This window comes from Artemia franciscana, chromosome 2 (assembly GCF_032884065.1).
Source record: "Artemia franciscana chromosome 2, ASM3288406v1, whole genome shotgun sequence".
Classification (NCBI taxonomy): domain Eukaryota; kingdom Metazoa; phylum Arthropoda; class Branchiopoda; order Anostraca; family Artemiidae; genus Artemia; species Artemia franciscana.
In genome coordinates this window covers 19,218,178-19,235,759 of record NC_088864.1, presented here as the reverse complement: position 1 = coordinate 19,235,759, position 17,582 = coordinate 19,218,178, and the positions used below count along the sequence as shown (strand labels likewise).

Sequence of the window (17,582 nt, the reverse complement as noted above, 5' to 3'; positions counted from 1 at the left end):
TACGCGACTGCTCTTGCCTAGTTAGGCAAAATGCAAGTGCCTTAAGCATACTGACGGGTCAAATTCCTTCAATTTTCATTTGGGAAACCCAGTTCTATCGCATGAAGCGACAATGTTTAATAGCCATTTCTTTAGGAATAAAATAATGCTCATGTTGGTCTGACAAACCATCCCAATGTCAATGGATAAGTTGAAATGCCATGCAGAAAATTTAGTAAGGATAATAATGTCTGAAAGTGACCATTAAAAAAAAACTAAGCGAAACAAGGCATTTTACTGCTTCAGTTTTAGCTGGAACAAGGTTATCTGACTTGCATATAATACCAACAACAGCAGTAAAAAAAAAGACTAGAAAAAATATAATATTTTCGGAGTCTCAGGGTAAAAGTATCAAGTCAGTCAGGGGCCGCGCCCTCTCCACTTCTACAATCAAGAATTTAAAAATATGTCCAGTTACGACACTTACGGACTATGTAAATTTCTCAGGAAATAAGCCGGTTTTACAATAGCGAAAAGTTACTTGTTCCCAAAAGCAAATATCAGTGGGAAGGGAAGCGAACCACTGACATAACATCCGAAGATGAATGGTAAAAACTTTGGCTCAGCAAAAATGATAGAATTCTACACAGGTAACTTTATACAAAAAGTCAAGCTTATGACGCCTGGAAGAAAGTGAGTATTGTTCCAGCGTTATGGCAAGCGGAAAACCGCCAATCTCCCTCGTGTCTTATTTTGATTACATGTTCATCTTTAGAAATAGGACTATATGCATACGTAAAGGGAGAGAAATAGAGAAAAAAAGAAATATACATAATATTATGTGTTAAATGTATCATGTTTAAAATGTTGAGTAGAAATGGGGATTGGGATTTGGAAGAATAAATTGATTGCGTTTGGGCTGAGAGGGTTATATAGGATGGAAGAGTCGTTGAGGACTCTGTTCCCCTCCAATACTTAACCGATGGATCTGTGTAGTTCGGGTTAGGAATACAGAGCTATTGCGAATGCGGGACAAAGCAGATTCTTCAGTCTGTCCTTGAAAGAATGTTGTAGTGGACAAAGAAGGAAACACTCGGGATGGAGAAATGAAAAAGTTTCAGTTTCTCTCAATGATTGTTAAAAACGGACCAGGCTGCGCAGAAACACCGCTACTACCTCACAGTCTGCATAATATCTTGCCAAATTTGTTCCCTTCCGACACTCAGCCCAAGGATCTGCGTGGTCCGATTTCGGAATACAGAGCAAATGATGGTTGGCAAAAATTTCGATTAAAGAAAATCATGGACATGCCATAAATTAAGACGCAAGACAGTTTTTAGGTATCCACGGCTCACTTGCACACCTTTCAAAATTTTCTCAACATGATTTAACCCCAGGACTGGGATAATACAGAAAAAACGATACATTTGGAAGAACAGGTAAAGATTAAAAAATTAAGAGGCTATAAAAGAGGGTTGACTAACGCAGATACAGATTATACTTTGTTGTCCTCAAAACTAAAGGGAGTATTTCATATTTTCATAATTTTAACCTCTAAGAGGAATGTTTTCCAATTATTAGAACAATAAAAATATGTGAAAATTACACTGTTTACCTGCAAAGTTTGTCTTCAGTTTATTGTATACTAAATAAGTTTATGTTATATAGCTAGAAAAGATATAGCTGTAGGTACTGAGATATTTTTGGTCCGAATTATACCCTACTCCTCCCCCTGTCTCCTTTGACGAAAGAATGCGCTCGAAATAAAGAAGACCGAAAAGAGAAAAATTTATTCTTTGTCAAACATTTTTTGAAATGGTGGTATTCATTTTGGGACTAAACATAGATTGAAAATAAGGTATTATTTCGCTATAACAGTCCGAATTCAGCTCGATTGATAACAAATTTAATGCCCTTCAATCTCTTCATGAGCAATTCAGCTTGTTTGTTTCAGGTTAAAATTCAAAAATTCGTTTCTCCCACCCACGAAATTACGTTAAAAAAAGATCAGTTTCATATTTATACATTGGTAAAAATAAGCTTTTAAATATTTGGCTAGAGCTTAAATTTATATATTTAGGGGTACTTACTTGGTCAGCGGAAGTTAGAATGGCTGCATCAAGTTGGAATTCTCCAAGTGGTAAATTTAGCTTCTTAATGATTTCATGCATTTCATTGATTTTTGTTTCAGGTATGTCTAACATTTTTCCAGGTTCATCTCTAAGACTAAATTTATCCACTGTAATACCATCTTCTTTTATGTGCCCTGAAAATATATAAACAAAATGCATAAGGCCCGAAACATCTCATCTGCCGATTTTTTGACCTTCATGAAATTAAGCATTTTTTCTGCCATACAGTTGTTATCAGTTAGCAAATAACTTTCTTTTAGTCTCTGGAAACCATTTTCAATAGTCTCTGTGCAAATTTTTGAAAACCTTGGCTGTCTAACCACATGGGGGGTATTAGATAGGTACAAATGTAGTTCTCTAGTGATTCCTTCATTTCTGCAATAGCAATTCTTATCGACAAAGATACTTCTGTTGTCTTCATCTCATGTGGCATTTCTTCAACCCAGAGGGCAAGCTCGTTTGACGATACGGCAACTGGTTTTAAAACCCAGGTAGTGAGATTAGCGTTGTCAAATGCACATGAGGCTTCTGAGAAACGAACTGACTGGAGGGAAAATTTAAAAAATACACGCTTGAAAAAGGCAGCACACCCTACTGACAGCCTATGTGTCACTCAAAATATTTTAGGACACCATCAGAAGAATTTGCTTACTATTAATAAATATTAGTAGTCATATATTCTATTATTGCTTAGAGCATAGAAACTAGACATCAGTTATAGTCAAAACATGTTTTTTCAACAGGCTAAGCACCCAGATTGGGACCTGACTTCACATTCAGCTTGTTATCTGCTAGAACCGCCCACATGCGGAGAGGCGTAGTGGGTAAAGATTTCTGTACCAGTAGGCATCTGAATGTAATATTTTTATAGTACAAGGAGAAACATTTAATTGCCACGAGGTATTGAACGCATTTGATATGCATTTAGCGTTCAAAATACTATAAGGAGGCTAAAAGTTTAGTTATAATTGAAAAGTAAAATTTCTTTTATGATAAATAAAATTGAATAAGTAAAATTTGAATAGTGTAATATGTATTTTCATTTCAATGCTTTAATAACTGGAAAAGAGAATATTTGTAATATAATTCGCATTCAGTGAAGTGCCAATGACGCAGTAGGCTTTATATTTTTAAAGTTAGGAAAGGAGACAGTGGCTAAATTCTTGTTTGGAGTGGAACTAAATTTGTCGTGAACGGTCTTAGGAAGAAATAGGGTAAAATTATATACTGGATTTAAAATGATGTGAACTGCTGAAAAGCCAATCAGTTCAAAATTTGATTTTACAGTAAATTCATTTTTTATTTCCAGTGTTGTAATAAATACGTAAGAAAATGTTTGTAATAAAGCGCCATATTTAGTAAAGCACCAATGACGCAGTAGGTTTTAGACTTTCACTGTTAGGGAAGGAGGCAGTACCCATACTCCTCTTTGAATTGAATTTTGCTCGTTTCAGTCTTGATTCGCATACTTAATTAAAGCTCTATTCGTTTTAAGATTTATTTATTCAATTATGTTAGTACATATTGTATGTTTGTTGGTAATGATTGTTTATTTAGTGTCTCTTCATTTTGGGTTTCATTTATTCTACAACAGTAAAATATTTTTGCTCGTTTTAAGCATGATTTGCATGTTCGATTTTAGCTGAACTCGTTTTAGGAGTACAACAAAGAATAAAAATAAAACCGGAAGAATGGAAAAACAAGAACAGTACAAGAGATAAGAAAACTAGAAACAATATTTAAAAAAAGAAAACCAAAAACAATTGACCCCCTCCCCGCCCGCACAAAAACAGCAAACCAAATGTATTTAAGCTAATCCAACCCCATCCAGGTAATAAGAGCAGCCTAATGCAGGTTAGGTTATAATTACTTTTAGTTTTACCTACGAGCAATTCTGATTTTCTCCTTCTCTTCTTCACATGATTAGTTGCAATTCCCTTTTTCTTATTGCTATACGTTTCTGTTCTTTTCTGGTTTTATCGGCATTGAGCATGCCTCGTTTGACGCATGTAAAGATACTAGCGTTTTTTTTTATCTTTCCTTGTCTATTTTGGTGGCTGGCGTTTACCGCCACCGGAAAATACACTCCGCAAAAAATAATCCTCAACGGAAAATACCCTTCCCCAGAAACTCCAAAGTTTCTTTGACCTTGAGGTGGGGGTGTGGATAAGAAAGGGGCAATCCACCTCCTGTACAGAATAAATTCTGCTCGTTTTGGGGTTTAATGGTGTTCTTTACTTTCAGAATAACAGCGTAGACCCAGATATAATAATTGAGTAGTTATCAATTTCGCATTTTGATACGTTTTCAAAAGTTTCTTTTGTCCTCCCCCCCTCAAAAAAAATTCTGAAAAATACCCTTTTACTGGCTTTTTGAGAGGCTTTTCAGGAGAAGTTGAATACTTTTCAGGAACAGTTGAACACTGAACTAGAGAGTTTAAAATTTGACAAGGCGGAAGATGTATGGAATATTTTTAAGAGCGTTTACTGAAGCACAGGGGCTATTTAATTAGAATACGAAGTTTTACTGTTGTTCCTTACTTTCAAACAGTTCATGGTAACGAACTGTAGTAAGAAGCGATACGGCTCAATAGTAAACGAAACTTTAAAAAATGGGACTTTGATACTAATAGATACATCAAAAGAGTCGGATTTTTATGCTGATTTTAAATATATAAGTTTCATCAAATTTAGTCAAACTTATCAAAAGTTACGAGCCTGAGAAAATTTGCCTTATTTTGGAAAATAGGGGAAAAACACCCCCTAAAAGTCATAAAATCTAAACGAATATCCCACCATCACATTCAGCGTATCAGAGAACCCTACCTTTTTTTTAGGTTCAAGCTCCTATCTAAAAAAAAGTGGAATTTCGCATTTTTGCCAGAAGACCGATCACGAGTGCGTGTTTATTTGTTTGTTCATTTTTTTTTGTTTTTTTTTCCAGGGGTGATCGTATCGACCCAGTGGCCCTAGAATGTTGCAAGAGGATTCATTCTAACTGAAATTAAAAGTTCTAGTTGCCTTTTTAAGCAACAAAAAAAATTGGAGGACACCTAGACCCCCTCCCACGCTCATGTTTTTCCCCAAGTCAACGGGTCAAAATTCTGAGATAGTCATTTTGTTTAGCATAGTCGAAAACCTAATAAATATGTCTTTGGGGACGACTTACTCCCACATAGTCCCTGGGGAAGTTACAAGTTACAAACTTTGACCAGTGTTTACACATAGTAATGGTTATTGGGAAGTGTATAGACGTTTTCAGGGGAATTTTTTTTTTCTTGGATAGGGAGGGGGTTGAGGGGAGGGGTATACGTGGGAGGATCTTTCCATGGAGTAATTTGTCATGGAAGGAGAGAATTTCCATGAAGGGGGCGCAGGATTTTCTAATATTATTTAAAACAAAAAACAATGAAAAGATAAATATGAAAAAGTTTTTTTCAACTGAAAGAAGCAGCATTAAAAGAAAACGAACGGAAATTATTACGCATGAGGGGTTCATCTCCTCCTAAATGCCCAATCTTTACGCTAAAGTATTTTTAGTAATTTCAACTATTTCTTCTACGGCCTTTGTGATTCAAGGGTCATTCTTTAAGAATTGGGACAAAATTTAAGCTTTAGTGTAAAGAGCAAGGTATTAAAGAGGGGACAAAGTCCCTCATACACGTAATATAAATATACGAATATAGAAATTCATTACAAAAGTTAATTCGAAAGTTACGTATATTTTTTATTAATAAAAACGTTCGTAAAAACTGAAGTTCTAGCTACCTTTTTAAGTAAACAACAGGATTGAAGGGCAACTAAGCCTCCTCCCCCACTTCTTTTTTCTCAAAATTGTCCGATCAAAACTAAGAAAAAGCCATTTAGCCAAAAAAAATATATATGCAAATTTCGTTCTAAGTATTCATGTGCGGAGAGCCAAGATCAAAACATGCATTAATTCAAAAACATTCGGAAATTAATAAAAAAAAATCAGAAAATTTTCCGTATATGAAAGGAGCTGTTCCCCCCTCAACGCGCCGCTCTTTACGCTAAAGTTTTTTACTGTTTTAAAAAGTAGATTTGAGAGAAAGAGTCAAATTTTAGCGCAAAGAGCGGGACTTTGAGGAGGGAACAGCCCCTTTCATATACGGAATAATTTCTGCTCGTTTTAAGTTTTAATGTCGCTCCTTACTTTCAGTTAAAAAAACTTTTTTTTTTTATTTAATTTCTGATCGTTTTTGAATCAATGCATGTTTTGATTTTGGCTCTCCGCAGAGGAATAATTAAAACGAAATTTGTATACTTTTTTTTGGCTAAATGGCTTTCTCATAATTTTGATCGAATGATTTTGAGACAAAAAGAGTGTGGGATGAAGCCTAGTTGCCCTCCGATTTTTTGGTTAATTAAAAAGGCAACTAGAACTTTTAATTCTTTACGAATCTTTTTATTAGTAAAAGATTTACGTAACTTATAAATTAGCTTATGTAAAGAACGTTTGTATCCTCATGTTTTTATTACATATATGAGGGGGTTCGCCCCCTCGTCAGTACCTCGCTCTTTACACTAAAGCTTAAATTTTGCCCCAATTCATTAAGAATGACCCCCAAATCACAAAAGCCGTAGAATAAATAGTTGAAATTACTAAAAATACTTTAGCGTAAAGAGCTAATTTTTTTTATTTAATCGGTTAAAAGAACTTGTTTTTTTATTTAATTCAAAAAAGAAAAGCATATTACCTGTTGATTACGCATTTTATTTGTTATTGGGAAGTAAACAGACATTTTTCGGAAAGACGAAATTTTCTCTGGGGGAATTCTCAGTGGTGGGATATGGGGATTGCCTTCTCTTAAATACTTCGCTATTTATGAATTATGACTTTGTATTCCAGTCCTTTACGAACAACAAGTGAAATACATTGTTCGTTAAACTAGAATCAGAAGCTTTTCCCAAATTCTAAATAACGTTAGCGTGAAGACCAAGGTATTGTAGAAGGCGTATCCTCCTCATTGTTCTAGCCGCTTACCGCCCCCCCCTTTCCCAAAGAAATGCTCTCGAGGAGAATAACCCCCCATCCTGCAGGAAAATATCCCCCGGAAAACACCCCCCATGGAATATACCCCCCGCCCGAAAAACATCCCCCCGTTGAAACTACCCCTTTCCCCAGAAAATACCCCCCGTGAAAAAAAGTTTTTCAGATTTGAATATTTTATTTGAGTTTTTTTCCGTAGAGGGAAGGAATTTTGGTATTTGTATATTATGCGCCACTCAAGTTTAAGCTGTGCGAAATTCGAGAACAAACCGTTGTCTTCGTTAGTTTCTTTCAGCTTAGGGCGAGACAAGTGACAGAATAGATAGGAAATATATAATTTGGGCTTTATATTTGCACATCAGGGGGAGGGGGAGGGATAAAGTATTTGGACAGTTTGAAACCAGGAAACATTTACTTCATAATATGCTGATTGTATCTAACATATTTTGCATGCAGACCTACTAACTTTACCCCTTCCGCCCTCTAATATGCAAATATATAGCCCAAATTTGTCAGTCGCCTCAGGCGGTTTGGTGCTGCGATGATTTGTTATTAGCAGCAGCATTGAATATTATAAATATTTTAACAACAAATACTAAATTATTGAAAATATTAGTGCCGGCGCGGAAGTATTACGGTTTCTGCCAATGTTTCATGTGGAGATGTCCTGGCGGAATTTTCTGGGGGCTATTGTCTACGTGTTTTCATTTCTGGGAAATGATTTCCACGGAAGGGGGTATTTCTGGAGTGATCCAGAAACCAATTAGAGATTAAGGTCTTATTCAAATAAAAGAATGCTAAGGAGAATTTTTCAGGCTGAATCGTCCACAAGCAGTTTTACAGGGAGGCAGGATTGTCAGAAAGGATGGAACTGTCTCGAGGAAATTAGACGGGGGGAAAGTTTACTTTACATTGGATGAAGTTTCACCAAAGGAGATTTCTGTGTGTGTAAGGGGGGGGGGGGTTGCTCCCTCCATATAAGAAATGTGTTCTCCTCCTTAATACCTTGCTCTTTACACTAAAGTTCGACTGTTTGACTGTTGACTGTTAAAGTTTAACAGTTTGAAAATGGAGGAGAAAATGAAAAATGGAAGAGTTTTTAATTACAATATGAAACTTTTTAAAAGTGCTAACAGCCTTAGCGCAAAGAGTACGGTAATGAGTAGGAGGGCAACCCTTCATATAAGGAATAAATCTTCCAAAATTAATTTGCAAATTTAGTTTTTAATCTTTCAGCGAAAAGTGAGCCAAATTCGTATCTGCATTAGTTGAAAAACGTTCAGAAATTAAATACACAAAAATTTGTAACTGAAAGTAAGGAGCAACATTAAAGCTTAAAACGAACAGAAATGTTTCTCCTCCTCAACCAATCCTTTATGCTAAAGTTTTTATTGTTTTAAAAAGTAGAGTTGTGACAAAGAGTCAAACTTTAGTGTTAAGAGCGAGGCGTTGAAGAGGAAACAGCACTTATACGGAATAATTTCTGTTCGTTTTAAGCATTAGTGTCGTTCCTTACTTTCTCTTAAAAAACTTGTTTTTTTCATTTAATTGATAAAAGAAAAGTCTATTACCTATTGATTACACACAGCATTTGTTATTGGGAAGTAAACAGACATTTTTAGGGAGGCGAATTTTCTCTGGAGGAACTTCCTTTTTGCTAAAATATGATTTTATATCTCAATCCTTTACGAACAAAAAGTGAAACACAAGTTTTGTTAAATTAGAATAAGATAGCTTTTTGAACATTCTAAATAACGTTAGCGTGAAGAGCGAGGTGGAGTGGTTATACTCTCCGTATTGTAGTAATTCCTGTCCGTTTAACGTTTAACGTTGATCTTTAGTTTTAGTTAAAAAACCTGCTGTTTTTTAATCCCTCAAAGGCACAAACATTTCTTTGAAATGTTTGTGGTAATAAAATGTTTGTGTGGAAATGAAAGTGGTAATACTCCCCTTATTGTAGCAATTTCTGTTCGTTTAAGTTTTAACGTTGATCCTTACTTTTAGTTGAAAAAACCTGCTGTTTTTATTTAATCACTCTAATCACTTTAAGGTACAAATAGTTCTTTCAAATGCTGCTGATTTCACGCTTTGGGTGCGTGACCCAATTGTGTATAGGCAGTTAGATCGCCTCTGCATCAGCTATGCAAGGGTGAAATGTGACGTAAATTATGCAAATAAGGTACAAAAATTTCCTGAGGTTCTGACCATAAGTGAAATCCTGCTTAGCTAAACTCTCAGCTTTTGAATATCGTACTTAATACTATCCAGCAAATTTTGTCAACAGTGAATTTTGTTTGAGCGAATAAAAAAAAACAGCGAAAAATTCACTAAATATCTTAGCCAAACATTTGTCAGTTCCAGGAAATGCGATTCTTAGCTAAAAATTGTTCCAGACGGTGGGAGAACGCCTATAGTCATATTTATTTTTATGTGGTAATCTAGAACATGAGACTTATCAGTTTATGGTTGAGAAAACAATTGTTAAGAAGTATGTTGAAGAAATAATTAATTTAAACATATAACACGAACTAGCCAAATTAATTAAACCAGTAGGGAAGATATCTCTTAGTCCTCTAATCCATTTTCACATATTTACATTTTTCATAAATTTGTTTCATTGAATCATCAAGTTTTCATGTCAGTTGCGAGGTCATTTCACATGATGATCTGCAAGACGTTCTGATGATGATGGTATCAGAAAGCTTGTAAGCCTTACTAGTGTCGTTACTAGCCAAAATGTTTGGGGGTAGGGTAAGGGATGTTACCAATCGGCTGGTCATTTTTATCGACTGTTTTTTGTCAAGAACTAGCATAATGTCCGTTTAGAATACAATACATAAAATCACTGCACGAGTCGGTAAAACCGCTGCATTTACCAACTGATTTCACTATTTATAGTGAAATCTAAACTTCACTATAGTAGATAGTGAAAGATCTTACTATACTATAATTATTATTACTATAGTGAAATAGTAATAGTAAATCAGTAAATAGTATACTATTTATATACTACTAGATTTCACTATTTTAATGCTGTTTATTTAACCAAATGGAAAATTGTGGCACCATCTGTAAAATAATGACATGAGTCGGTAAAACTGCTGCGTTTACCGACCAAGTTCGAAATTTCTGTAGATGACATATCAGTATTTTCGTGGTCTTTATTGAACCGAACAAAGAACTTAGCAGCGTTGGAGCGCGATGTGCTAAGATTGTGCCACACCCGCTTATTTTTTACCGAGTTACCAAAACATTGGGGAGGGGGCGCACCCCTTCCCATTGCATAACGGCCCTGAGCCTTACTAGTTTAAAGGGAGTTTGCTTATCTCCTCTGCACTTTGCTAGCGCCCTCCTGGTAACAGTAGCCCAGAGAGTAGTCTAAAATTCAATGAAAAATTGATACCATTCGGAATCAGGAAACCAGGTAGTACATGGGACAAAGACGGAGTATAAATCGTGTTAAAAGTTGCAATTGACCAGTCAATGTGATCACAGAAATAAATGAGATCAAATTTTTTTTTAATCAGACAGGACATTTCATGTTCTAGTTCTTAAAAGAACCTTGTAAAACTAACAGATAGAATAGAAATAGCTAAAAATCTTAGAAATTAACTTGAAAACCACACCTGAAAACAGTGTGGCATAAACAAAACTATTCAGTGTGAGGGTAGAAATGTCTTCGAAGCTAACTTTAAATCTTTCGTAGATAGTTAAGATTCCATGACACCCAAGACTTGCCAGAATATTTTTTTTTGTCGTGATGCTCCCTAGGAGGCTAGTAAAAAAGATTACCTGAGACTGTTCCAGGCACAATAGTGATAGGAATTCGGACACTTTCAGGTGATGAAGTGATTTCTTTGTCAGCATTAACTGCTACTTTTCTCTTGGGGGAATTTTCCATCGATTTCAAGAAATTTACTATGGCATTCGTTACAGCAGGATCGTGAACTTTCTTTCCAGTTTCTTCATTAGTGATGGTAAGGTCGAGGAACCCCTAAAAAAATATACAGGCAAAAAAAAACTTATTGAAAACCTATGGATTTTGAAGTGTGGTTTATTTTTCAAAACACCAACAGAAACGAAATATTATCACTATAATAATCAAGATGAATAGAAATATTGAGAATAAACTGAATGTTTAATATGCAACAATATTATTATCTAGAAATTTCAGCAATGTAAGATTCTATAGATTAAGATTTTTTATTTTATTGTTATAATAAAAAAAAATATATACATATTTCAGTTTCAGTAAAGCATAAATGACACTTTAACCTTTAAAAGGCTTAAGGGCGGGGGGAGGAGGAAGAGGCAGCCTCCATACGCCTGTTTTTAGTAGTTTATTATAGTTTTAAGTTTGACTTAAGCACTCATTTGAATTTCTACTGGTTTCAGGATACATTTTTTCATCTGTATCAACATTGGCTATCTTTGTCTTTTATCATTATTTATTTTCATATCTGGTCGTTTCATTTGTTCCTTAATAGTAACTTCTACTCGTTTCAAGTTTGTATTTTTATACAACTTTATTTCTGCTCGCCTCAAGTTTTAATATAGCTTTTTTCTTTTCTTAGAAAGTTCTTTTTGTAAAGTTTTCAAAATTAATTTTCTATTCGTCTTTGATTATTCGTCCAAAGTTTTATTATTGGTTAATACTAGAAATCTTTTTCAGGTTTTTCAGGTTTTCAGCTTGATATGGTTTGATTCAGCAGCAATTTTTTTATAGTATACTTAAGTATAGTTTACATAATATACGATAGTATATAGTATACGATAGTACACATAAGAATTCTCTTGGGAGAATGATCAAAAGATTACACACAAAATAAAATGAAATGAAAGAATAAATGCATGTTAGCGACATCACTTACCTCCCTTATCTCATATACACGTCATAATAAATACATGTTATATAAAAATACATGTATACATAACAAAGGCATGTTAAGAACATCCCTTAGCTCCCTTTTGTCTCTTTAAACTTCTTTATTCGTGACTTTGACATGCGACTATGCTTGATATGGCGTCATCAAGGTAGTCAGGTCGACAACCTTGATACAGAAAACGTCCTTTGACTGAGTTTAACATCCCTCTGAACATTCTCTGAAAATTTCAACTTAATAACCTTACCTTTCTGAGATATTGCCAATGCTTTATGTTAACAACCTGGATCAAATAGTGTCTTTTGATTTAGTTCAGTATACCCCTCAACATCCCCTGACAGTTTCAACTTAATACTCTTATCAATTTCCAAGACCCTTGGCCGTACCTGAGACATTGAAGACACTTTTGAAAACCTGGATGCACGTAGTGTATTTTCATTTAGCTGATATGCTTCTTAACGCTCAACAGAAGTTTCAACTTAAGACCCTTAGTTGTTCCTAAGATACTGCCGATATGGTATATTGACAATTGTATATTCATTATGCCTTTTGCTGCAGTTCAATCAATATTCTCTGAAAGTTTTAACTTTATACCCTTAGCTGTTCCTCAGATATTGGAGATACACACTCTTTACTATATATTTGTACATAATATCTTGCATTCCACGAAAGTTTCGATTTAATACCCACTGCCGATCCTGAGATATTGCGGATACGTCTTTGACAACCAGGATGTATGTAGGGTCTTTTGATTGAGTCCAACAGCCCCCTCAACATTCCACGAGTTTCAACTTGAAGTAGTAGTAGTAGTCGCAATTAGTAGGAGTAGCAGTCGCAAGTAGTAGTAGTAGTAGTTGCAAGTGGAAGCAGTAGTCACAAGCAATAGTAGTACACTGTATAGTAATAACATACACAGTGTTTTTTATTAGTTCAAATCGACATCCTTCTCAACATGCCCTGAAAGTTTCAACTTAATACACTACCGTTTTTGAGATATTTCTAAGACGGGTTTTTTTGACAACCTTCATGCACATAGCATGCTTTAATTTAGTTTAACATCCCCGTCAATATTTCGTGAAAGTTTCACGTTCATGTGAAACATTTATTTTTCATAAATGTGTTTTTGGAGATCGAGGATCAAACATATTGCTGTTTCCCAATAGCAAACCCCAAACGTACGTAAACACTGGGCAGCTTGCATAACTTACAGTTCTTGTCCCAGGGGCTGTGGGTCATTCCATCCTCAGAGTTGGTTATTTGATCTATGGACAATTTTGAACAAAATGGTTATCTCAAAGTTTTGATCGGACGTATTTGGAAAGGAGGGGACAGTAAAAATGGCATGGTTTTCCCCGATCACATTTGACTTTTAAAAAGGCAACTAGAACTTTCAACTTCCAATCAAACGAGCCGCCTCCAAAGTCTCTACGATTATCCTTTCCATATGAAGTTGCCCTGGAAAAAAATACATTAAGGCTTATGGCTCTTCACTACAGACAACACTAGAGCGTTGGCTCTGGCAGACATTTTTTACGTCTGAATTGTCTTCAGTTTGACTAGATTTCAGTTTCATAATTTTAGCACTTTTCAAGAAAGTGTCTTAAGTTGGGTACGCCTGATTTAAATTCTGATAAAGAGAAACAATACCTTCATATCTTCGGAAAAAACTAGGATATTCAATTTTTTTTAACAGTCGATAGTAAGTTCGACCCAGGATATTTTTTCTCTGAGCTTACTCTCGCAAAACTAAAAATAGATACTTCAAAACCCAATACCTCAACATTTTTCTCTTCTGTTTCAACATCATCTTCATTGATAGTATCATCATCATGCATTGGGAATACAGGCCTACACTTCCTCTGACAGATTCGAGTTGCTCTACCGGTACGATCAATAATAGTAAAGCAAGTTCTTCGGCATCCTGGAACTGGGAAGACAGCTTGGGTAGTTTTATTTATTTAAATAACATACGCAGTATTTGGAGCTAGAGTTTTTTTTTTCTTACTTATATCCCTTATCAGTGAATCTAATCGAGTCCTTCGATAAAATAAACACTTTGATTTTGCTTAGTTTCAGTATGAGTAAACGTATTTCGAAATGGAATGAGGATGTGAAGAACCTGGAAACAGTAAACTTTTACATGGAAGTTAAAGTAGCGTATAACAGGAGTTTTATCAAAGTTGAGTTTACCAGATAAATGCGGGGTGCCCATTCACACATACTTCGGGGAAGGGGTAACGATTTCACTTAAATTTTTTTAAACGTCGGTACAAAAATAGCATTTTAAAATAAAGGGAGAAGGGGCAATTTTTTCAACCTTTTAAATAATAACACCAAAAAAGATACTTCACAAAATCTAAAGGGAGCAATTAGCACATTTTTTAATTGGCACCCCTGGATAGGCATACCATGTATTGCATGTCATATAGACCTAATTGTGTTCTATATGACTTGCATTTGATGCTTACTGGCCAAAATTTTCTGCCTGGGCTACACGATTAGATGTACCTGGGAAGTCTAGGCCTTGTTCCTACAACAGGCTACGGTATAATACTATTATCTCTTTTGGCCATCTGTTGTCAACCTCTTTTTTTCTCCGCTGCTAGCAGGGTACTATGAGCCGTTTAAGGGTTCATTTTAAACTCAGGTGCTACATATACGTGCTATTGTAATTAACATTATTTTTAAGCACCTTTCGCGGCTGTACCAGAAACGATTTTATGCACAAAAGTTCAGTAAGTCATATTATTACTGCTACTCATCACAGCACAAAGCCGTCTCAAGTCAACACAGGGTGCAACCATGTCAGTTTCTTGGCTGCATTTAGCTCGAGGGTTCAGAATTGACACAGAAGGCTGAAATAGGTTACATAAACTGGATTTTTGGAAAAGAAAAGTCAAAGATCTTCACTAAGTCTAATGCTTATGGGTGCAAATCCATTAAAATCAGATAAACAAAGTTGTATAAATAATTATTTTTTCACTCACTAATTTAAAGTATAATAATTATATCTTATAATAAAAACGACGACATACAAAATATATGCCAAGAGAACTGGTTTTTATTTAATTTCAAGAGATTTTACTGTTTTAACAGGCATCATTTCATAGGCCCTAAGCACAGCATGTCATGGTGTACTTAGAAATTGGTAGAAGACTCGGAGACACCTAAACAACACTCATAATTAACATATATTTTCTTAGACCTTTTTTTACCATAAATTGTCATTATCAAAATAAAAATTTTAGTAATGTGTGCCATTTTTTGCAAATAGACAAGTATGACTTAGAATTTAATACAATTTAAATCTCATTAAGGATCGAGCAATGAGGTTATATCAAAGTTATTATTTTTGTCATTAACTATTTAATTTAATAGATATTAAAATAATAATAAGTACTTAATAAATATATTCCATATTTTCTTTGTCTGTACCATTTGAAAAAAGCTTGAAAATACGATTTTAAGAAGACCCTTAACTAATTTTATCAACATTGCCATGATCGAGTTGTGCACGAGACGACCACAGTTGGCTTACTGTTCTTCAAGAAGTTCGGGCGATTCGGCACAATCAAAATAAAAATCTTAGTAAAGTCTGCCGTTTTCTGCAAACAGACAAGCATAACTTTGAATTAAATAAAATTTAAATATGCCATTAAGGATCAAGCAACGACGTTATATCAATGTTATTATCTTATAATGCTATTTAATTATTACTACATTTCTTAGGTAATAAGAATTCTCATGAATCTCACCCTTCTTATGATCAGAGGAAAAATGTAAGAGACAAAATTGAAATGATTTTAATTGCAGAAGTCTCAAAAAAGAAAAGGGTTAATTAATTCATTAGTAATAAATCAAAAATACTCTTGAATGGGGACATGCCCTACATGATTGCCAAATATCAGGGAAAAATAGCCAAAAACCAATGCTGAATCCATAGAGTATCTTTGAATAGGTAAGCAGTTGCATGTGAAAAAATTGAACAAGACAATGTAGCGCAAGAACCCAAACCTGAGAGCATTCTATTGAATAAAAACTTTAGCAGAGCATAAACAGGATAATAATAAAACTAAAAAAATAATTAAACCGCCACGCACGATGTGACCATGATATGACTAAGAAACTAAAATATATTTATTTTGTTTTGAATAGCAGCAAAGATTAATGAGACTAATAAATAATACGTAATTTTTCAACCAGTCAAACAATTTGCAAAAAAAGTGAATTAAGCTCTTACCCCGAATCATACTTCTATCTTCGTCATCTTCAGCAAGGAAGTATTCTTCGGACTCTTTATTGGCCACTGCCTCTAAAAACGAAAGACCTGAACGATTTTCTTCACTTTCAGGCTTTCCAATAATCAAGGATGTAGCAGACCTCAATCCTGGACCACAGTCAATCCTGCAATTGCTTACAGTTGGCATATTCTGTACTGAGTAGCTATTGGATGGAAATTTCATAGACTGAGTGGATGCTGCATTAGATTGATATTGCATGGACTGAGTGGATGCTACATTTGGCTGGTACTGCACAGACTGAGCTGCACTGGGTTGATACTGCATATTTTGAGAAAATGCACCTTGGTTAGAACCATAATTAGTCTCCATAGCTGGCATTCCATCTGTCAAAAAGAATAATATACACATATATATATATATATATATATATATATATATATATATATATATATATATATATATATACATATATGTATATGTATATGTATAAATATAAATATATATATTTATATTTTTACGTATGTATATACATCTATATACATATATAGACAACTTCGAAGACCACACTGCCTTTCCATGACGAAAGTTAGCGGGAGCCACTGGTACTGGGACTCTCAAAGTCTCTGACAATTTGTTGTCTTTTCATATAGTGGGCTATTGAAAGACATTTGGTTGCTAAACCAAGTTCGATTTTTAACAACGATATCTGCTAAGCTTCAAACTTTTGGTTTTCTTTTTTAATGTTTTTGAATTTTCGTAATCCCTTGTTAAAATATATACAAATATTTTTGCAATTACCAACCGCCGGGCCCTGGCACTTGACACGTGGCAGGCTTCTATATGTACGCATGGTTGTAATCCCTTGTCAAAAGATATGTAAATATTTTTGGAGTTACCTGTTTTTCACTATTTAAGCAATTTAATGTAAACTTATCCATTCATAAATACCTTCAATTTTTCCACATAAATGAAAATTTTCTACTTTCTTTTTAATTTTAATAATACAGCTAGGAAAAACAAATACAAGCCTAATAATAACTGGATTTTTATGTCTTCATTTATCGCGAGCATTTTGCATTTCTTCTAAACTGATTGAAAATTTTCACCTTGAATTGAATAGGGAGTATCATTTTGAAGGTTAGTCTTCTATACGGAACGTCGGAAAACCAGAGGGAATGTTAGATTGAACCATGTGGGTGTTTAATATTAGGTCATGTTATGATTTGGTCAGTAAAGAGAAAAGTTTGAGTCATCTTTAAACCTAAATTTAAGATAACCTTGTTAGGAGCCTAAATTTATGTAAGAGACACCACACAATAATTTTTTGTCGTTTAAAT

The 17,582-nt window shown here is 34.5% G+C and overlaps 1 protein-coding gene across 1 annotated transcript in view; it reads right to left on the bottom strand.

Moving 5' to 3' along the window:
- Positions 1–17,582, bottom strand: part of LOC136038118 (uncharacterized) — a 47,912-nt gene that overhangs the window by 9,783 nt on the left and 20,547 nt on the right. Inside the window, exons 7-10 of the mRNA XM_065721142.1 lie at positions 16,245–16,628; positions 13,780–13,931; positions 10,914–11,115; positions 2,070–2,245 (exon numbers count right to left, since the gene is read on the bottom strand). Of these exons, the coding sequence (XP_065577214.1) occupies positions 2,070–2,245; positions 10,914–11,115; positions 13,780–13,931; positions 16,245–16,628 (914 nt within the window). The remainder of the gene's footprint in view (positions 1–2,069; positions 2,246–10,913; positions 11,116–13,779; positions 13,932–16,244; positions 16,629–17,582) is intronic.